General features: G+C 37.2%; 1 protein-coding gene across 1 annotated transcript; it reads left to right on the top strand.

Annotated features, from left to right (window-relative positions):
- Window positions 1-8,862: 8,862 nt before the first annotated feature.
- LOC148939684 (tuftelin-interacting protein 11-like) lies at window positions 8,863-22,458 on the top strand. Its single transcript, XM_089106541.1, is given in 4 exon segments — window positions 8,863-9,189; window positions 20,351-21,810; window positions 21,813-21,941; window positions 21,944-22,458. Coding segments are annotated over 4 exon segments (2,307 nt in total). The 5' UTR covers window positions 8,863-8,887; the 3' UTR covers window positions 22,360-22,458.
- The last annotated feature ends 1,330 nt before the right edge of the window (window positions 22,459-23,788 follow it).

The raw sequence follows: 23,788 nt of genomic DNA, 5'->3' as shown, positions 1-23,788 counted from the left end.
CAAAATGGCTATCTCAAAAATTTGATCGGATGTGTTTGGGGGAATGATGGGCGTGGGAGGGGGGGCCGAGTTGCCCTCCAATCGCTTTCGACTATTAAAAAAGGCACTACCCTTTGAATTTCCAATCGAATGAGCCTGTTTTCATGTTTCTACGACAACGCCTTCTATAAAAACCTTATATGCCCCCAGAGCATAACTTAAAACCCTTGCCTTGAGGGTTGTGGGGGAGTGTCCTCCTCAAAACCATATTTTCTCTTTGGAAATCAACTACGCTGAACAAAATGGCTATCTCAAAATTTCGATTGGATGTGTTTGGGGGAATGATTGGCGCGAGGGGGGGGGGCTAGTTGCCCTCCAATTACTTTTGATTATTGAAAAAGGCACTAGAACTCTCGATTTACAATCGAATGAACCCCTTTTGAAGTCTCTACGACGACCCCTTCTATATGAAGTGCCCTGCTTTAAAGAAAAAAAAATAATAAACTGTACATTGTGTCAACATTGATCTTATATGCCCTCAGGGCATAACTTAAAACCCTTGCCCCGAGGGTTGTGGGGGAGTGTCCTCCTCAAAAAGATATTTTCTATCTGGAAATCAACTACGCTGAACAAAATGTCAAAATTTAGATTGGATGTGTTTGGGGGAACGATGGGCGTGGGGGGGGGGAGGGCCCCCAATAACTTTCGACTATTAAAAAGGGCATTAGCCACTTCAATTTTCAGTCGAATCAGCCCTTTTCGAAATTTCTACGACAACTCCTTCGATGCGAAGTGCCCGGGTATGAAAACATTAACACATTGTGCCCACATGGTTCTTTACTTATTATTAATTAAAAAAACTTTTTCCACAAAATAAGTTTTTCAAAGAAAAGTAATGAACTCCATTAAACAAAAATGAGCAAAAATAAAACCAAATAATCTACCAAGCGTGAAACTACCACAAATCAGCATCGATAGATAAATGAAACCAAAAACGAACAGAAATTACAATAAATAACCGAGGCAGACTCAAAACAAGCAGAAATTAACATAAGTTAGGCTCAAAACCCCTATGCTTTCCGTAGGTCAGATTACATTTTGCGCTAAACTGAAAAAATATAAGTTACCTTACTTTTATAGCTTTCATAAGTAAAATAATGTCTACATTTTTACTACTAAATGTCAGTAAGCGTAAATTAAACTGACTATGCGCATTCATTTGTATTTTTTTCCCGGACGTGCAACTTATGTTCTGCGGCTTTGGGAAGGCATAGGAGTTTTGAGCCCAGTAAATCAGCTGAAAACAGCATATCTATCATACATACGTTCCATATTAGAATATGCATGTCCTGTTTGGGGGCCTCAGATTCATAATATTGAATATCTAAGTGATGATGTCGAAGGAGTAAAAAAATAGCAGTTAAAATCATCCTTGGAGAAAAATTTGTATTACAAGGCTACTCTTGAGTCTTTAAAGATTTAAACTCTTAGAGATCTTAGGTTTCAGTTGATAATGCCTTTCGGGCAATTTTTCCTTTCTTACCCCAAGCACTGACATTTTCTACCCCCTGCTGCCAACTCAGTAGTTAATACCAGAAAGAAGAACAGATTAGTGCGAGTGCCTTGCAGAACTAATCAATTTAACAATTTATTTGTGCCGGTTTTTACCAGTGCCAATAACAAAATGCCTATGGACTAGGTTTGTAAATGACAGTGACAGCGATTTTTGTGATTTTTATCACAAAGTAGTTTGTGATTTTTATCTACGACTGTGAAAGCTGTCTTTAAATAAATTATTTCTGATTAATCACTTCTTTTATAAAGAAGTTGTTAAGTAACCTGATATTCAAAACCTGTTTATAAAGTTTTTTTTTTTTAATTTCGTCTTGTTTTCTGGGTTGAAAAATAAGAAAATTTTTACTTTTTTATACAATTTAGCTTCAAAAAAAGAGTAGGTTACATCACTTGATGTTTTTTATGCTTTTTCAAATGTAGTAATTGCTTCTGGGGCAAATTTTTTTAAGCCCTTTAAAGGGTGTTAAACAGCCCACAGAAACCAACAATTTAAAAATACATTTACAGTTAGATTTTATGAGTGTCAAGCAGAAAACATGTAGGCTATCTGGTCAAATTTGTAATTTTCAATTTTAACACAGTTCTACTCGCCAAAAAATTCTATGTTAAGTGGTGTGTATCTTGATTACCTCCAACTCAAAAATTTGGAGATACAGACATAGTGGAAACAACATATCTCAGATTAGCATAGAGGGCTCTCTAGTGGAAACCAAATATCTTAGAGTTTCCTCCTCACAGCATATATTACCTCCAGAACAAAAGAATTGTATGCAGTGAAGGAACAATAGCAAAATCATAGATAAGATAGATAACAAAATAAGATAAGAAAGAACTATGAAGATCTACCTGAAGTGAACTTAGATCTAACTGAAGCTGGATTTTTTAGTGGAGAGTAGGAAAACAGACACAACTGGTCCAAAAGAATTCAGAGAGAAACCTCAGACCAGGAAGAAGCTCCTCTTCCAAACCAAGTGTCTGAATCTGCTTTAGAAACTGATGAAGGTTTTTTAACTTTAAAAAAAAGTGTGTAAATAAAAACAAGGAAAGAAAAATCTTGAGAGACTTAGGAAAAGAGAACCGAGGAAAGTTTGAGGTAAAACCAGCCTAAGAGAGATCAGGCCAAACCATTGCCTTTGCAAAATATCAGTGGGTTTAGTTTTGCAAAACTTTTTAAGACAAACAGAGAGAAAAAAAAATCTTTTCTTACTATTGTAGGCTTGGCAATAAAATCCAACAAAAAGATTGATTGCCCATTCTTGCTGTGAACCTGTTTCAGAGCAAACTCTGAATGCAGAAACAAGAAAAAGGAACACTGTAAGATATTATATGTTCCACAATGATAGAAATAAGAAGAAAGTTTGTCTAAAATGTTTGTGTGTAACCCTAGATCTTGGGGAGTTTGTTGTAAGAAATGTAGCTAAAAACAATGACTCGGGATTTTCTCAGAGAAAGATAAGAACTCAAAGCCTCCCAATAGGATACCCAGGGTTGTGTCCCTGCTGCCTTTTTCTACAACAAAGATGTATCTGCCCACAAACTTCAAAAACAGTTCAAACCTATTCAGACTTTCCACTGAACACTGTAGAAAAATTAAAAAACCCATCCTTTTGTGCGGGATCTCAATGAGTTTGACTTCAGGAAGGAAAACCAAGGAAGGAAAAATGTGTGCTATGTGAAATGGTGCAGTCTTCTCATAATACGACAGATATTGGAAAGTTCGCACACACAAATCAAATAATAGAGAAAACAGAATCCAGGCACTACATGGCAGCCACCAGCCAATGTGGTGAAGCTGACCAATGTCATGTTGATGCATGTTTTGATCTAGAAAAAGTACTTAGCACACCACCTGGAGAAGGAATGTTAATTGGGTTTTATTTAAAATATGCTAGCTACAATTTTACAGTTTGTGAGTATGTGACTAAGAATAGATATTACTGTTGATGGAAGCAGAAGAATGGAAACCAAGGGGCAAATGAAATTACAACTTATCTTTCATGGTGGATTAGAGAAGTTGATAGTAGAGGCACTGTCAAGACAGTAAGCCTGTCCTGTGACTGCTGCAATGGTCAAAACAGAAACAACAAAATGCTTGCATTGTTCTTTTCAGTTCTTCAGCAGTGAAAAAGTATATAGACTATTGAGCTGACTTTCCTTCTTTCATGCCATTTGTTAAATGTCCCTTAACAGCATGCATTCTATGGTTGAAAACAATGTAACAGGAATCACAGCATATGCACAAAGTCAATGGATGAGTCTAATCCAAACTGCAAGGAAAAGTTCAGATCCCTACATAATCAAAATACTGATGTTCAAAGACTTTTTAGACTGGAATGCAGCTCAAGATGCCATCATCCTATCTATCATGCAGGATACAAACAAACACACTTAAAACTCTATGGATTAAACTGAGCTAAGTAAATTTTACTAGAAACTCATAAATTGTAAAATTTCGCACTGGTTTCATGGAAATAGATGAAAGGCAGTTTGAACTTTGCTGCAAGAAACAAGTGCTAAAGGTAGCATACATTGAAAAAATCCCCATTTCAGAAGTGAGACCTTGTGACCTTCTGCAAGAAGAAAGTGATTCTGCAGCTATTGCATCATGAATAATAATAGTAATAATATTTTATTATCCATCAAAATCAAACAAAAAATGCAGAGTACATAAAAATACAAGAAAAAGATAAACAAGACAAATATATACAACAAATACAAAATACAAGTTTTAGACTCAATGTAATACTCACTAGCAAGAAAAGGCTGGTCAAACCGTAGAGAAAACAACAACACACTGAGTTCTACTGGCGTTGGATTTCACCGCCTATGTCCTTTTAATGGTATTAAGTTAAAAATGTCATTGTGTGTTGAAGGGGATGTTGAAAAAAAGGTGCTATGTGGATACTGCTACTAATGCTGCCACTGCTACTACAACTATTGCTACGCATAATTACTGAACCTTTCAGCAATGCTGAAAAAATGAATGTCTCAAGACTATGTTTGGATATTTGTTATGCGAAATGATGGACGTGTGGGGAGGGGGGGGTTTCTCTAAAATCACTTTGAATCTTAAAAGGACACTATAACTTCCAATTTAATATCAAATGAGACCCATCTGAATTTAATATGACCACCCATTCCATAAAAACATTAGATCCCTCCAGGTTATAACTTAAAGCCCTTGCCCCAGGGCTCTGGGGGGTTTTGCCAACCCTGGAAGCATTGTTATATGTTCTTTGGACTATTTTAAACCAAATTACCATCGTACAATTTCAATCATATGCATTTTGTGAAAAGAGGGGTAGTTGGGTAGGGGGGGGGGGGTACTACTTGAACTCCATCACTTTTGACTCACAACCCTTGCCCTCAGGCTCCAGTGGTTTTTATCAACCTCAAAAGCCTTGTTATATGATATTTTGACTATTTTGAATAAAATAATTGTCTCAAAATATCTATTTGATACTTGTCAGGAAAACACAACTTGTTTGAGCGTTTGTGTTTGTGTGTCTGTGTGAGTGTGGGGGGTGGGGGGTGTGTGTGTGTGTGTGGGGGGGCTCTGATCACTTTGACTCTTAAAAAGGGCACTAGAACTTATGATTACCAATCCAATGAGTCCCCTCCAAAGCATATACGGCCACCCTTTTTATAAGAACCTTATTTGCCCAAGGGCATAATTTACAACCCTTTCCTTGAGAGCTGTAGGGGGGGGGGGGGGTGTATTCCTCACAGACATAAGGCCTGTTTTTTTACTCATCAATGTGCTAAAATCTTACATCTTTTGTCAGAAAACGCTTAAAAGTGAAATATTTGAATAAAGATCTTACATCTTTGGTCGTTTTTGTGCAAACGTCTTTCATCATTCTGCTCTGATCAGCGGTCTGAGAACAATGATGAGTAGATCATTAATGTTCTCTCATCATTGTTCTGTATGGCAGAACAGTGGCGGTCTTCACACTTTTTGCTAACGTCAGTGAGCTGTAAGATCTTAGAACAAAGATGAGTTAAAAAACGATAATCTTTGCAGAAAGATGTAAGATCTTAGTGCTAAAAAACGGGCCTATAATTTCCGAAACCTTCAACTATGATGACTAAAGTTGTTATCTCCAAATTTTAATTGGAAGTGTTAAGGCAAATGCTGAGCGTGGAGGGGGAGTGTTTGCTTACAAATCACTTTGAATCTTAAAAATAGCACTATAACTTCTAACTTCAAATAAAATAAGCCCGATCTGATGTTTATATGACCACCCATTCAATAAAAACCTTATATGCCCTCATAAAATAACTTAAAACCCTATCCTCAGGGTACTGAGGGGTTTTATCATCCCTAGAGACATTATTATATTTATCTCATAATTTCAATCAGATGTATTTGGTGAAAGGAGGGATTGTAAAAGAAAGGGGGTGAAGACTAAATGCCGTCCATCACTTTTGACGCTTAAAAAGGAACTAGAACTTCCAGTTTTCAACCTAATGAGCCGCTTCTAAAGTTAAAGAACCATCCCTTCCATAAAAACCTTAAATACCCCCAGGGCTTAACTTACAGCCCTTGCCCCTAATCTCTGGGGTTTGTTTCAACCCCAAAAGCCTTGTTATATGATATTTAGACTATTGTGAATAGAATGGCTATCTCAAACTTTCTATTAGATGCATTTCAGGACAATATGACGTGTGTGTGTGTGTTTGTGTTTGGGGAGGAGGGGGGGGGGCTGTCATCCGATAACTTTGACTTTTAAAAAGAGCACTAGAGCGTCTGAATACCAATCCAATGAGCTCCCCTCTGAAGTTTATTTGACCACCCTTTCTATAAAAAAACCTTATATCCCCCCAGGGCATAAGTTACAACCCATGCCCTGAGGGCTGGGAGGATTTGTTATCCTCAAAGACATAATTTCCAGACCTTTCAAATACGTCGAAAAAAATGGCTATCTCAAAATTTCGATTGGAAGTGTTTGGGGAAATGATCGGCATGAGGGGGGGGGTCATTTGCCCTCTGATCACTCTTGACTAATAAAAAAGGCACTAGTCCTCTCAATTTCCAATCGGATGAGCTCTTTTTGAAGATTCTATGACAAAACTTTCTATAAAAACCTTATATGTCCCAAGGACATAACTTACAACCCTCGTCCTGAGGGCTATGGGGGGGGGCGGGGTTTATCATCCTCAAAGACATAGTTTCCAGACTGTCCAACTATGTTGAACAAAAATGGCTATTTCAAAACGTTGATCAGAAATGTTTTGGGAAGTGATGGGTGTGGGGGGGGGGGTGATTCTCCCTCCAATTACTTTCGACTATTAAAAAGGGCAATAAGCCTCTCAATTTCCAATCGAATGAGCCCTGATGGCTGTGGGGGGAGGGTGTCATCCTCTAAGACATAATTTCCGGACCTCTCAACAATGTTGAACAAAATGGCTATCTCAAAATTTTTATTGGATGTATTTGGGAAATGCTGGGCGTAAGAGTAGGGCTGGTTGCCTTCCAATCAATTTCGACTAAAAAAAGGGCACTAGCCCTTTCAATTTCCAATCGATTGGGCTCTTTTTGAAGTTTCTACAACAACACTTTCTATAAAAACCTTATATGCCCCTTGGGCATAACTTACAACCCTTGCCCTGAGGGCTGGGGGAGAGTTTCATCCCCAAAAAGATAATCTCCGGACCTTTTTACCATGTTGAACAAAATAGCTATCGCAAGATTTTGATTGGATGTGTTTGGGGAAATGATTGGTATGAGAGGGGTTAGTTGCCCTCCAATCACCTTTGACTATAAAAAGGGCACTAGCCCCTTCATTTTCTAATCGAATGAGCCCTTTTTGAAGTATCTAATACAATGATTTCTATAATAACCGTATATGCTCCCAGGGTATAACTTACAACCCTTGCCCTGAGGGCTGTGGGGGAGGGGGGCTTTCATCCTCAAAGACCTAATTTCCAGAGCTTTCAACTACGTTGAACAAAATGGCTGTCTCAAAATTTTGATTTGACGTGTTTGGGGAAATGGTGTGCGCGAGAGGGGTGTTAGTTGCCCTCCAATCACTTTTGACTTTTAAAAAGGGCACTAGCGCTTATTTCCAATTGAACGAGCCCTGTTTGAAGTTTCTGTGACAATGTCTTCCATAAAAACCTTATACGCCCCCAGGGCATAACTTACAACCCTTGCCCTGAGGGCTCTGGGGGTGGGGTTCATCCTCAAAGATATAATTTCCGATCCATTCAACTACGTTGAACAAAATAGCTATCTCAAAATTTTGATTGGATGTGTTTGGGGAAATGGTGGATATGGGAGGGGTGTTAGTTGCCCTCTAATCACTTTCGACTAATAAAAAGGGGACAAGCCCTTCCAATTTCCAATCGAATGAGCACTTTTCGAAGTTTCTACTACAACTCCTTCGATACGAAGTGCCCTGGTCTAAAAGAAACCAAAAATAATACCTTGTGCCAACATCATTCTTTACTTAGGCAGCACTGTTACGCTGCCTCTGATACCAAACAGAATCAAGAAGTGAAGTCAGGTTAATCATAATGAAATATACCAAAATATGATGAAAATATAATACCTTATTAACAAAATTGTGGAAACAACAAAGAATTGTGGAAAGCAGGCTGCCCAGAATGCACTATATTAAATATCTAACATAATCTAACCCAATGAAAATACCAACTCTATATATTGATATACCTACATCATAGTTTTTCTACTGAGCATAAGCTAATTGTCTCTGAATACAGACAGATAAAACCAGTTTTTGCACACATAAGAAAGCAAACTTCTTCAGTGTGTTTGGTATAATATCTAAGTACACTGGATTATAACCTCTGCATTCTAAGTACATATAAAAACATTCCTTGTGTAAAACATTGGTTGTTCAAAACAGTTAAAAAAAATTCCCACTTTTTTTTTGTTTTTCTGCTCTCTTGTAAAATGTCAATTTGGTCAGCACATCTTTTGTGGCAATTCCAAAAGTGTTATTGTGATATTCGCAAATATGTATTATTTGTGAATATCACATTTGAAGCCCACTCTGAAACTAAGCATTTTCTGTTGATTAGTCTAATACTTTTTGTCCTAGCTTATGTAGTTCTGAGGCTATTGAGAGTAGGGCAGACAAAAAATTGGAAAATGAAATTTGCTCAGAATGAAATACTGAGCTTAGACAATCTAGAGCCATCATTAATTGCCACCTGTATAAGCTGATCACATGGTGGTCATCCCCACCACACCCCGTGTTACAGTTTTTGTGAACTGGGTTGTGTATCTGTGAGTGGTTCTCAATTGTTCTTTTCTACTGATATTTCCTCTTCACAGTAGCAGCAGTTGAAGCAGTCCCAGATAACAATGAACAACGATGAATATCGCGAAGAATTTGGCATATCAGACAGAGACCTTGAAGATGCTATGGGTAGAAGATCGGGTTTTCGAAGACTTACCAAAGAACAGCAAATTTATGGAGTTTTCAATGATTCTGATGCAGAAGAAGAAGCAACTGTTTCCAGAAAACAGAAGAAGTCTTACACAACACCATTGTCTTTTGTGGCAGGTGGTGTTGTTCAAGCTGGGAAGAAGAAAGAGGAACTAGGTGAAGATGAAGAAGCTGAAATGGAAGAGGAAGAAGAAACAATTATGCATACCTTAAAAGGGTTTGTATTTAATTTGCATTTTTATGTTAAAAAATTTGGAGGCCATGTATTATGGGCAGGTTTAAGAAGTGTTAACCCCCACATATATACTTTTTATCAAAATAAGTACTAGACAGTATATCTAAAACAATAGAGCACTTTCAGGTTAAAATGTCCAAATGTCTTGAAATACTACAGATACCAATGCCTTTGTTTTATGCATTCAACATGCGTCTTTTCTTCATGGGTAAAACATACACCCCAAATACAGACTGTAGAGACAGGAAGAACTGATGTCCGATTTTGCAAAATTTGGCTGTTCACCAGAAGTCATTTTTTTTTTAAAATCATGGTTGTAATTTTAAGAATTTAGCCTACATCTTGTACTGGAAAGACAGATGATACAAATTTTGGTATTATTTTTCTAATTTGTGAATGATCATAATTCCAAAATTAAAAATCGTATTTTGACATTTTGACTCCAGGTCAACATATGGCAGAACCTGGCCTCTTTTGATATCCATGCTATAGTACCTTAGAAGAGAGAAGACTGCTGAAACACCCATATATCCAACCGTTTGCAATTTGTCAATGGAGAATCTAAACTATCTCAGGTTCCTCAATAGAATTCTACCCATATTTGGAATTTAATAGGCTATACAAGATCTATGACCTCAGATGAAATTGAATATTGTGCATTACTTGAAAAGTAGTTTCCTTTTTTTGTAGTAAGGATGTATTAAAGATAAATGAAGTAAAGTCAAATTATTAAATGCATTAAGAACTATAGTATTGTCTAAGGTGCACTATAGTCTCATTCGTGGATAAAATCGAAGTTATGCATAATTACAACACCAATAAGATATCTCCTGCGTAATTTTGTGACTTAAGCTATGTTAACCTTTCATACGTAATATTTACAGCAGACAAAGTTTTAAGGATTTTTGGTCTTGAATGTAGAAAGCATGGGAGTTCGAATCAGCAGCTTTTCTATGTGTATGCTAAAGTTTGCAAAAATACTAACTAATACATAATATAAGTTAAAAATACTTGGAAATAAATTATTGTGATTGAGCTTTTTCAAACTTATGTCCTGTCATTTAAATATTTGGCTTCAATAGTATGATATTAAAATCAAGAAAAAATATGAAAATAAATATATTTTTTTTAGCAAGCTTTGCTAGGGCGTGACTTACCATGGCAGTAAACTGTGGCAAGTGTCCTAATTTAATGTCTTTATATGTTAATTCAGCAGGAAAAAAAAAAAATGAAGAAAAAGCACAATTCATATGTTTTCTTGTCAAAGAAGCAATATTTATGTGCAATTAAAAACAGTAATTATAGTGTATTTGATATTTTAGTCATGTTATTTACTTTTAACCAACTGTACTCTGGCTGGTCAAAATTGGTTTTGTAACCTCCTTTTTCTACCAAATATGGTGTTGAACCATAGTATTGTCTTGTGATGTAAAATCCAAAGAGTGACTGACCATGTCCTCCCAGAAATTCTAAGTTTCTCTGAATTTACTTCTTCTAATTGTTCACACATTTTGTAGCATTTACCCCTCCCCACAAAAAAAAACAAATAAAACGTTTCATGAGTCTGTACTTGCAGCACCATGATCCTTTCTATTCTATTTTGCCTTCCTGTTTTTTTTTGTTTATTTTTACTGCTTTTAACCAAAGTTTGCCTTTCAGAGTTTCTGTGTTTGTTAATTATAAATCCGGGGAACATTCTAGGATGCTCTTAAGCTAACTTGTTAGAACTTCTTCTGTCCCAAAACTGGTTTATCATCACCACATTTGCCTTATTTTCTGGTTTCCTTGATTTTCCTTGTTTTCCTCCGTGCATGACACAGTCCCTGCAAGCTGGGCTATGATTCTGCTAAGCTTGGTATACTTTTTTACACTTGGGACGCGGCACCTGGTTCACTTGATTTCTAGATGGCGTTCACCCTTTGATTAAAGGCTCTACTAAAAACCGACACGAATGAATACGGCTAGTTCGTCAAGGTACTGGCACTAATTTGTTCTTCCTCCTGGTGTTAACTGCTGAGTTAACCATCAAGAGATAGAAGTTGTTTGTGCTTGGGACTACTAAACGAGAAATTAGCCAAAAAGCATTGTCAACAAAAAATGGTGATCTATTAGGGTTTTATTCTTTGAAGACTTAAAGAGTAGATTTGTAATCATAATTTTTTCTTCAATAATGATTTAACTCGAAAGAGGCAGTATTGGCAGGAATTAGCAGAAAATTAGCAGTATTGGCAGGAATTGGCAGTATTGGCAGAAAAGGCAGTAGCTGTTCACAGAAAAAACCTAAAGAAATCGCATTTTCCAACTATGTGGAAATTAACTCTTTACACAGCTTTTGCGTTTGGACATTCTTTTTAGGATTTATTGAAGTCATGATTTTTTAACTAAGCAGTCTCAATTTTAGATTATGCACTATTAATTAAACATCTTGTAGTTTGTATTTCTGAGACTCTCAATAATTGAAATAGTAATTTTTGGAATTTAACAGCAGCTCTTAACACATCTTAAACTTGTTGAGAAACATGATTAAACTACTGCCGAATTCTGGCCTCCTTATCAAATTTAATCACATCCTTTTGCCTTCTTATCTTACTGGAATGGTGTTCGAATTGTTGACTCTAAAGCAAGCTAAGTAGATCTTTGAATTTTATGGCCTTTTATTGGCTTATATGGACTTTAAATATATTTTAGACAAGGCCATAATACATTATATAATATAGCAAGATTGCATATTTCTATTTAAGCCAGGGTTTTTGCATCCATGATTTCTGTTGGGAGGAGAGGAGGGGGTGGGGGGAACTAAAGTAAATTATTGTTTGGGGGAGAAGGGGTTACATAAATATTCTGATTTGTTATATTCTATTCTCTCGCCTTTATTTTTACAACCAAGTTCAAGATTTTTTTTTGTTTTTTTAGGTACAAGGCTCTTTTTATTTGTATTTTAACGACCAATATGCGAGTCGAAGAAATATCCCCCCTCCTTTGGATTCATCTCTGATTTTAAAACATCAACAAAAACGAAAAAGAACAAAATACCCCTTCAAAGACCCTATGACCTGTAATGCAGGGGAACTTGATTATAATTGCACAAGAAAATACTAAGAAAAGAAAATAAAATCGGAAAAGAAACTCAGTTATTTATCAAACCCTAAATTATCCGGCATTCAATAAATTGAACTAAAAAAAATAGTTCTTGTAAGTGAATAATTTCTGAGACCACACTGGCTAATCATGATAAAACATAAAATCGCGAAGAAAGTAAGAAAACGGGGACAATTAACAGCCAGTGAAAAAATTGAAAAATTATGCAAATATTTCGGTCAAGGTTCACCGTTACTAAGAAAGGGTCGTCCAATTTTAGTTTTGTGTTTTTATTTTAAGGTTTGGTTTTTATATTCTTATCAGTTTTATTCTGCACTGAGAACGGTCAAGCGGAGGTCTTGACCGAAATATTTTCATGATTTTTCAATTTTTTCACTGGCTGTTAATTGTCCTCGTTTTCTTCCTTTCTTCGCGATTTTATGTTTTTTTCTTATAAGTGAATGCCTTTTTTGACTTTAAGGGAATCTGAAGAGGGTGGTGACTCACCATTCCACTTGTGAGAATTTGTGTTTGCTTTTGGTTTCATTTTATTAATTCCCAGTAATTTCTGATATTTTTTTTAATTTTACTTCATAATTTCTTTATTTTTTAATTGATAATGTCTTTACTTGTTAAATACTTTGTTTCTGCTCCTTCTTAGCTTGATATTGCTCTTTACTTTTCTTTGCACAAAAACTTGTTGTTTTTTTTAAATAGTTATTTTTATTATAATGCAAAGGTCATAATGATGCAAATATGTATACAATTTAAGTGGGAAAAATAGGGTTAAACAATAACCTAAGAAATCAAAACTGCAAATATGTAAACTGTTCTGTCCTAGCTGCGCCATCTGTAATATCTAATTTGGTTTACTCTCCCTGCCTTATACCACCCCAGTTAAACCATCTGCTTTATACCACATGATGTAGATACCGATAGTGAGAGTTTTTGTTTTTGCTGCATGACAATTTTGATTAAATTGCCAATTTTTACATTTTTTTATTGAAGTGTTTTTGAAAAATACTTATTACTAACGCTAATTATGCAAAATCAAAATACTTGTTCATAAATTCGGTTCTAATAATAGTCTATTTTCGGTTACACAGCTGGATTTTGTATAATCGGATGAAAAATTTATTTTAATGAATGAATGTTTGGTTCGCTTAAGCAAATGAAATAAAATAAAAATTATTTGTCTTGACAAAATTAAAAATAGAAGAAAATTTACAAATGGTAAAATGGGGCTCTATGATTCTTTTTCAATATTGGTATTTGAATGAATATTTTATCCTTTTCCAAAATTTTCAAGAACGACTCCAGAGGACACTCAATAAGACATACCTCTCGTAATTATCGGAGTGATACTCTTTCGGTACTTTTAAGTCCAAGTAAATTTTTGTCAAATCTATTTTAAAAATAGATTTTATCTATTTGTAATCTACAAAAATTTACAAAAATCTACAGTCTACAAAATTTTTTGTCAAATCAGCAAAAATTTGCCATCCTCTGGCACATTTTTAAAGTCTATTTTTTTTCAAATACATTGAAGCTGAGGGGGCTGCTGCCCTCTCACCTTCTTTTGATGTTAAGGTTGTTTTTCTTTCCTGTCTTCTTCTTCGTCTAGCAATTGTTTCTAGCTAATTTCAATGTGCATATTTCTATGGGGAATTTAAATGGAACTGATTTGGTTGGCTCAACATCAGAATGAATGGAGCAGAAATTCAAATGTAGCTCAGTGGAGCAGCTCAAATAGAGAAGTACATTTTGTCAAAACAGACAAAGAATTTTTGTCTTCTCGCCTTTCTATGACGTTATGGTTGCATATGTTCCCAGTCTTCCTCTTGGTCCAACACGCATCTGCATACATGAGAACTTAAAAGAGTTTAAAGTATAGAGAAAATAAGGAAAACAAAAAATTTTCAAGACACAGAAACTCAAGAGTGAAACTATTTACGAACAAAGGTGGCTAAGACGGTTGAATGGCCCAAAAACTTAAGACTGAAACAAACAAAAAAGAAAACTACTTACTATGGGGAATTTGAATCGAACTGGTGAAGTTAGCTGAAATGAAGCAGAAATTCCTCAGAAAAAAACCTGAAATGTAAAGATCCAAATAACTAAAAACAAAAATATTTTATGAATGATTTAAAGTTTTCTATCTTCTTTCAAGTATAAGGACAAATCTTTTGATACAAATTACTGAGGAACCTTCTACTGCTACTACTAAAAATTCACTGCAGCATCACGCCGACATAGCTCCCTCTTAACCCTCCCCAGAAGTTCAATTTTTTTTTAAATCCCTCTTTACGATCTCTTCCCATCCTATTCAGGGAAGACCTGCTTGAGGCCAACGTAGCTACTCACGCCCCTCTTTCTCCATCCCAATCTATTCAAAGCCTCCCTCTTAACCCTCCCTAGAAGTTCCAATTTCTTTTATATCCCTCTTTACGATTTCTTCCCACCCTATTCAGGGAAGACCTGCTTTAGACCAACATAGCTACGCACGCTCCTCCTTCTCCATCCCAATCTATTCAAAGCCTCCCTAGTAACCCTTCCAAGAAGTTCTAATTTCTTTTAGATCCGTCTTTACGATCTCTTTCCACCCTATTCAGGGAAGACCTGCTTGAGGCCAACATAGCTACTCACGCTCCTCTTTCTCCATCCCAATCTATTCAAAGCCTCCCTCTTAACCCTCCTTAGAAGTTCCAATTTCTTTTAAATCCCTCTTTACGATCTCTTCCCACCCTATTCAGGGAAGACCTGCTTGAGGCCAACATAGCTACGCACGCTCCTCCTTTTCCATCCCAATCTATTCAAAGTCTCCCTCTTAACCCTCCCCAGAAGTTCCAATATTTTTTAAATCCCTCTTTACGATCTCTTCCCATCCTATTCAGGGAAGACCTGCTTGAGGCCAACGTAGCTACACACGCCCCTCTTTCTCCATCCCAATATATTCAAAGCCTCCCTCTTAACCCTCCTTAGAAGTTCCAATTTCTTTTAAATCCATCTTTACGATCTCTTCCCACCCTATTCAGGGAAGACCTGCTTGAGGCCAACGTAGCTACACACGCCCCTCTTTCTCCATCCCAATATATTCAAAGCCTCCCTCTTAACCCTCCCTAGAAGTTCCGATTTCTTTTATATCCCTCTTTACGATTTCTTCCCACCCTATTCAGGGAAGACCTGCTTTAGACCAACATAGCTACGCACGCTCCTCCTTCTCCATCCCAATCTATTCAAAGGGTCCCTCTTAACCCTCCCAAGAAGTTCCAATTTCTTTTATATCCCTCTTTACGATCTCTTTCCACCCTATTCAGGGAAGACCTGCTTGAGGCCAACATAGCTACTCATGCTCCTCTTTCTCCATTCCAATCTATTCAAAACCTCCCTCTTAACCCTCCTTAGAAGTTCCAATTTCTTTTAAATCCCTCTTTACGATCTCTTCCCACCCTATTCAGGGAAGACCTGCTTGAGGCCAACATAGCTACGCACTTTCCTCCTTCACCATCCCAATCTATTCAAAGCCTCCCTCTTAACCCTTCCAAGAAGTTCCAAATTTTTTTAGATCCCTGTTTATGATCTCTTTCCACCCTATTCAGGGAAGACCTGCTTGATGCCAACATAGCTACGCACGCTCCTCCTTCTCCATCCCAATCTATTCAAAGCCTCCCTCTTAACCCTCCCTCTTAACCCTCCCAAGAAGTTCCAATTTCTTTTAGACCCCTCTTTACGATCTCTTTCCACCCTATTCAGGGAAGACCTGCTTGAGGCCAACATAGCTACGCACGCTCCTCCTTCTCCATCCCAGTCTATTCAAAGCCTCCCTCTTAACCCTCCCTAGAAGTTCCAATTTCTTTTAAATCCCTCTTTACGATCTCTTCCCACCCTATTCAGGGAAGACCTGCTTTTTGAAAGATCAGAAATTTGGTTCTGCTTATCGTTCGACCCTTGGTGGATGGCCAAAAAGGAGGATCTTTAGCAGTTCCCATCCTTCATCTGCAAAACGTCTGTTAGCCATCTTAACCTTTCTCTCGCTATTTCTCTAGAAAATGGGATAGAACCATATTTTTTGTAAAATTTGTTGTTTGAAGTACGCTCAGTCATATCCTTAGATAATTCTTCCGAAAAACATCTAACAAATCCCCCTCCTGTCTTCCGAAATCACTCGGTTTCAGAACCATACTTGATCACTGCTATCCCTGAAGCTTCCAATCACTGAGGCCTCATAGGAAAGTAAATGTAGTACAACTTTAGAATAAAATCTTCACACTAGCTAAATGGGGGAATTTTTCAGCGCTCCTTGCAGGCTTAAAAAAATTGTCAAGAATTTATGTTTCTGACTCCTTAAAAAATTATTGCACTACAATGGTAACATGAGTTGCTTGATATGACAGTATGCATTGTCAGGGAAGTGAAAAATGCATTGGAATGAGCGTCAACTGGAGAATTGATCTGTGATGGTTTTTTTTTTATTATAGCGTTTCCTTCAGACGATTCCTTCTATATTATTCCCTGTTTTATGGTTAAAGTTATAGAAGGTCAATTTCGCTTTTTAGCATTTTGTATTTAATTTCCAAGAGCTGAACTCTTCTTAATAGAAGCTTAAAATAAGAAAAAGATGTACTGAACAAAAAATTTCATTAAGAAAACAAGTTGCATTAGTGATAGCTTATCGTATGAAAAAAAAAGAAAAAAAAGTAATATAATGAAATAGCCAAGAAAACAAGGGTAATATCAGCCAGTGGATAGAAAAAAAGTGAAAAGGACAAAAAGCAGACAGTTAGGGAAGGACCTTTCCCAAGCTGTCTTCAGTAAAAAAAAAAAAAAACGAAGAAAAACTAGTCTTTTGAAGTAAACTCAAACAGAGCAGAAGAAACACTTTAAGCAGAAGAAACACTGTATTTCTTCTGCTTCTGTTTGAATTTACTTCAAAAGGTTAATTTTTCTCCGTTTTCTTTTTAGTACTGAAGACGGCTTGGCAAAGGTCCTTTCCGTAACATCTGCTTTTTGTCCTTTTCACTTTTTTTTCTGTCTGTTCTTTTAACTCATATTACCCTTATTTTTTTTTTTTTAGCTATTTAAATATATCGTTTATTTTTTTCTTGATTGTCATACGTCATGTATAGTCAATGTGGTTTTAGAATGTATTTATGATAGCATATTTCTTCTGCCAACTGACCTTTTTTTTGGGGGGGGGGAGTACAAAACGTTTATTTCATTTTTACGAGTCGGACAAACATTTTGGGGCCGGGGGGGGGGGTAAAAATGCACCATTCGATGTAGAAGAAGCACCAAGGAGAGCTAAAAAGAAGTGTGGTTTAATTCCCGACGCCATACTGCGAATGTCACAAAAGAACCCATACAGGACTTTTGTTGGGTCGTTTTCACCATCCGCCGTAGAGCTTCGAACTTGCTCCTTACGACTTTCATCTATTACTTCGTTTGGAGTTTTTCCTTGACTATCAGCGTTTCAGCACTGATGCATATCTAAAATAAAATGTTATCACATGGTTGACAACATAGGCGGTAGCATTCTATGAGGAGGGTGCACACGCTTTGATAAATGCCGGGAAAATAGCAGAAGTTCTGTCGTACTAAATAAAAACAGTTTTTTAAACTAAAAGCAAGGAGCAACATTAAAATCGAATCGAATAAAAATAAATTCGTATGTGAGCGGTGCTGCCCTCTCTTCAATCCCTCGCTTGTTATGTTGAAGTTTTTCAGTACTTCAAAAAAGCTGCTTATTCCAGTTAATAGGTCCTTGTGTTCCAGGAGTCGTTCTTAAAGAATTAGGAGAAAAAGTCAAACTTTAGCGTAACAGATGAGGGATTCAGGAGGGACAATCCCCTCAAATACGAAATAATTTCTGTTCGTTTTAAGTTTTAACGTTGTTCCTTGCTTTCAGTTGAAAAAAAAGACTTGCCGGGTTATTTGATATCTCATCTTTTTTTGAATAATGACGGGGAAGGCCCTACGCATCCGGCAAATGTGACTGAGCATAGGCAGAGCAATCTATGACAAATCAAGGAAATTTTCCATTCCACCGCCTCCGGCTAACTGGGGATAATGAATGTTTACATACAAATATATAAGACCTTTGTTGAAGGATTATCAGCACATGTCAACTTTGATTATTTCATCAGCATTGCGCCCCTTTTACGGGTGTTCACCTTTTCCTAAAACTAAGCGTATTTCCTATGCTAATAACTTTTGATGAGTAAATCTAAACTCAATCAATTGCACTTATTAGAAATTAGCATAATGCGTATACAAACGTTGTTAGAATTTTGTTAGTATTGACTAAGGTTAGTCCTTAATTACCACTCATCGCCCAGAGATGTAGGTAAGGTTTTCAGCATCTGTGGGCAATGTCAGTCTTTGCCGCCCCTCCAGTTCAGCAACTAAAGTGGGCCTATTTTTAATGTAATATATCAAAATGGCACCACAACAGATGCTGCAACTGGGGAAAAGTTTCATTTATCCTGGAACACCACATCTTCCAGTAGCTCTGCTAAGGGTCTCAATTTGGGTGGGGGGCAATTGCTCGTTCCCCTAAGATTATTTGGCTTCCTCTTGATTTTGAAAAATACTTTTTCGCTCCCCTCCCTGCATTTTCGTAAATTGACACCACTGAGCTCTGCCTAATAAACCGTGGCGACTCTCTGGTATATTTGATATGGACAAGAGAACCAACGGAGGCTAGAAGTTGACCTCCCAACGATAGCCGGTTTTCTGTAGCAAATTTCTTTAATTTGTTAGCAATAGCGCTGTCCTAAATACACTTTTCATGGCAAGTGTGCTTAGTCGTGCTTGTTGGATGTTCAGGGTCTGCTTTCAGTGATAGTTACATTCATTCCCTTGAATTAGGTCTGACTTTGTATTATGGTTTGGAAAGTTTATTGACCGGTTTTCTGGTATCTCAAAACTTCTAGACGACCATCAAGCTCAGTGCTTAGACATGCCAGTCTATGCATCCGGAGACTGGTGTTTCTACTTCTATCTTTTACTAGGTTGCAGCTACTGCTGCAACCGTGATCATTGCCAAATTGTTTTCATCACCAAAGTAGGGAAGAATCGCCAAATTTGTTGACAAATTACTGATGGTGGGTTAAATTTCCTCTTCTGCAGACAGGATCATATAAATATCCCAGGAATCAAATAGAAAATAATATTTATCATACAAAAATTTCAGGTGCTAAGCTACTAAAAATGATGGGCCTGAAAGGTCCCTAGTGAACTATTTCCCTAGATTTTCTCCTTATTGTTGTCTCTCTTGAACATGCTTGCAAAGGAATCAACGGGTGGGCTTTCAGGAGTAACACCACTTGGAAAACCATTCTAAATGCTCTGTTTTTTTTTCAAGGGGTGTTTCAAGGGATACAGCTATTGTTCCAGCTGTACTCAATGCAGGGTGTCTCCTCTTGTAGGTAATCCTATCACTGGTTTCTGGTTTCCTTTTGTTTGAGTAGAGATACTCGGTGGTTTAAGTATAGATAGCCCTCCTAGGGAGGGTAGGGGATGTGCTTGTAAAAAAACCCATTGAAATCGCATTAAAACTCTTATTGGGGGTTGTAAAGCTACCTGTTCGGTGCTATAATTCAGGCCTTGTTTGGGTATTTTGGGTGCCAGAGGGGTTTTGGTCCACTTGATGCTAAATTTTAAAATAAAACGACTCTCGGCTGACATTTTGCGAGTTATTATTGGTTGATATATTAAAGGCTTTTTGTAAAATCAATAGCATATATATATATATATATATATATATATATATATATATATATATATATATATATATATATATATATATATATAACTGGGATAAATAAGAAAAGAAAAAAGAAGACTCAGAACTTGAAACTAAAACAGAAAAAAAAACTGCAAAATTATGAAAAATTTTGGTTTCGTATGGTAGGTGCTAATTACAGATGAAGGTAAAGTGCACGCATTTCAGTCGCTTCAAAGACCTGTCAGCGTAATTGCATTTTTAGTGCAAGAATTATCAAATTCATGAATCTTAAAATCACATAGACTTTTTAAAGATGTTTTTAAGTTGATTCTTTTTTAGACGTAAGCGTACAGCAGCTCGACGCACTGGCAAATCAAAGGGTGAAATGGGAAACTGGGAGGCTCACACAAAGGGCATTGGAGCTAAACTACTTCTCCAAATGGGTTATCAACCCGGTAAAGGTTTGGGAAGAGAACTGCAGGGAATATCAAAACCTATTGAGGCTGTTCTTCGGAAAGGTAGAGGGGCTATTGGAGCCTACGGCACGGAGGTTCCTATCGCTCCAGAGCCCGTACCTGAAGAGGAAAATGAATTGAAACCACATCAATGGCGCTCAGAAGGGAAGAAGAAGAATAAAGCAAATTACGTGTATAAAACCATTGAGGAGGTTATAGAAGAAGAGAGTAAAGGAGGTCGACGGGTTGTTAGAACTCAAGTTGATAATAAGGTGAAAGTAATTGATATGACAGGACCAGAACAAAGAGTTTTGAGCGGATATCATGCTATTTCTTCTCAGGCCGCGGTTGCTGATTTGACACGTGAGTTTGCTCATTATGATATACCTGAACTTCGTCATAATGTAACTTTATTTGTTGATATGTGTGAACATGAAATCATTCGGAATGCAAGAGAGCTGAATCATGCTCATGATAGAATTGTTGGTTTAGAACAAGAAGAAAATACACTCAAGATCCTAGTTGAGCGAGAGGAAAATCAACTAAAATCCTCAACTCGACTCCTCGGAATTTTGGAAGATTTAGAAAAACGGTTTAGTGACACATCCAACCCCCTAACGCTTTCATACTTAGCTTCAGTCCTAACTCAGCTTCAGAGTGAATATTATGAAGAGTATCATCTATATGAAATGGGTAATCTAGCCAATTCATACCTCGTTCCCTTAATGCGAGAGAGGTTAAGTCTTTGGCAACCTCTTTCAAGTCCTAAGGAGCATATCACTTTGTTTCAGCAGTTTAAAGATATTCTTGAGAACCAAACAAGGCTAGCGCAAATTAGTCCATATTATGGATTAATATGGAACGCCTGGATGCCATTGTTTCGAATAGCGGTTAGCAGTTGGAATTGTCGCATCTGCGACCCAATGATTGATTTGATTGAAGTGTGGCTGCCACTTTTACCACCCACTATTTTTCATAATATTTTGCATCATTTTATTTTGCCGAAAATACAGTCAGAGGTAGACACATGGAACCCGCTCACGGATACAATACCTATCCATTCATGGGTTCATCCATGGATTCCTTTGTTAGGACAGAATTTGGATATTGTCTATCCAACAATTAGACAGAAGCTTGGATTTGCACTGATTAACTGGCATCCTTCTGATAAATCAGCGCGACTTGTTCTAGAACCTTGGTTAACAGTTTTTCCTAAAGCGCATATGGACGCATTTTTGATTAAACATATCGTACCTAAGCTAGCAAAAGAGCTAAATGCAATGACAATTAATCCTCAGTCTCAAGTCTTAGATCAATGGAATTGGGTAATGGCTTGGGAAGATCTTTACCCGTTGTACAGGTGACGACCATGCTTGAAAAATTCTTTTTCCCTAAATGGCTACAGGTCCTTGCCACATGGCTAAACCATAACCCCAATTATGAAGAAGTTACAAATTGGTATAAAGGGTGGAAGGCCCTTTTCCTGAAAATATTGCCAAGCATCCTAGTGTTAAAGAACAACTCACAAAAGCACTTGATATAATGAACCGTGCAGTGCAAATGGCAAGTGAAGCGCCGCCGAGGGTGCCACAACCTTTTATACCTTTCCCTACTCGGCCTGCGTTGTTACCAACTCCACCACCTCGTGTTAACCAGCCACAAATTCGGGTGGAGATGTCCATGCCCTCGGGTTTTAAAGATTTGGTGATTAGACGATGTGAAGAAAGGGGTATTCTAATAATGCCTGTTGATAGGTGGCAAGAAGGAAAACAAGTGTATAAATGTGGCAGTGGATTTATATATTTTGATAAAAATGTGATTTTTGCAAAAGATTATGGAACACGTTGGATTCCAGTATCCATACAATCTCTTCTGGAAACGGTTGGCTCTTAGAATTTCCAAAAATGGCAGATGTTCTTTTCGCTATCTTGATTCCTGTATATTAAATATTAGAGAATAAAATGTAGCCATTTTAATCTACCACTGGACATATTCGCCTTTTTTTTAACTTCGAAGCATATGCAACTCTGACTTAGTAGATTTTTGTTTTTAGTTTCTTTTTAATATTCAAAATTTTAAATACTTGTGATTAAACATAATGCTGTTTAGTATAGATAAAATGTATTCTTTGTTACATTTTATGATGCTTTTAAGAGGAGATTGGTGGATTGAATTACCCAAATCAGAACGCTTTCAGTGCTGTGCATTTTGTATTCTAATGATCTTTTTCGTTGGTGGAGGTCTAAGAGTAAACAAAGAGGGAGACACACAAAAAAGAACAGTAATTATGCTCAGAAAAAACAGCCTAAGCTGTAAAATGCCTCCTTTTTAAAACATAGTTTTGTTTTGATTTAATTTGAGTTTTGCTGACTTTGATAATAAGGACTCAAGAGTATATATTTAAGAATATGGGACCATGCAACTTGAGACATGTAAAAATTTCAAAATAAAAGCGTATGTACACTGGCATAAACGTACATGTTCAACCAGACAGCCCGCTCTATATCGCGCAAGCTCCCTGAAATAGATGTATCATGTGCCGACGGAAATGGTACTACTTGGCACACATCATTCGTATAGTGGAAGAAGAATCCCCCAAAACGGTACAGAAGTGGCAGTCAGCAGGGGCCCTGAAAAATGATGATCGAAAAATATGATTCATTCCACTTGTCTGTACGACCTGAAGCACATCCATTAAGAAGATATCTTGGCAGCTGCACATATGAGAGATGACTGGTAGATGCTTGAGTTCCTCTAGTGGCAGAGGACGCCTAGGTCGAATAGAAGGCCTCAAATGGTATGATTAGATCCTCAATACTGAGACCCTTACGGCTTTCAAGCTGGCAAATCTCTACTCAAAAAGAAACTCGTTCCTGGAGGTAGCAAGTCCACCTACTCCGCCTCCCGCCTAGCTCCCCTGCAAGGATCATCAGAGATTCCAACTCCTCGAAAAATGGCTGGTGACGCTAGGTGGCGTCACCAGCCATTTGCACCAGGTGGGCTGATGTCGTAACCCAATTAGCCGTAATATCAACCCAAATGAGGTCCTATAACTAGACCAAGACAGGACCACCTGGAGAAGACTGGCAACGCTGTCAACTAGTTCCATCTACGTTGGTGATACTGATGAGCAAGACCGTTAAGTTTAGTGAGTCAAGTCTGGTGGTAGAGGAGAAGCTAACAAGCTTGGCCCAAATAATCTTCATAGAACTTGTTGAATTTACCCTTGAAAACAGTTTATTATTATTTTTTTTTTTCATTTTACAGTTACAGACTACTATACTAAATCATTTTGAGTTCTTTGGAGGATTCTTCAGGAAAA

Source organism: Artemia sp. Qi Xiang Cuo, chromosome 21 (assembly GCF_049724085.1).
Source record: "Artemia sp. Qi Xiang Cuo chromosome 21, ASM4972408v1, whole genome shotgun sequence".
NCBI classification, from domain to species: Eukaryota; Metazoa; Arthropoda; class Branchiopoda; order Anostraca; family Artemiidae; genus Artemia; species Artemia sp. Qi Xiang Cuo.
Note: the sequence above shows the minus strand (reverse complement) of the source record. Positions and strands in the feature narration are given on the sequence as shown.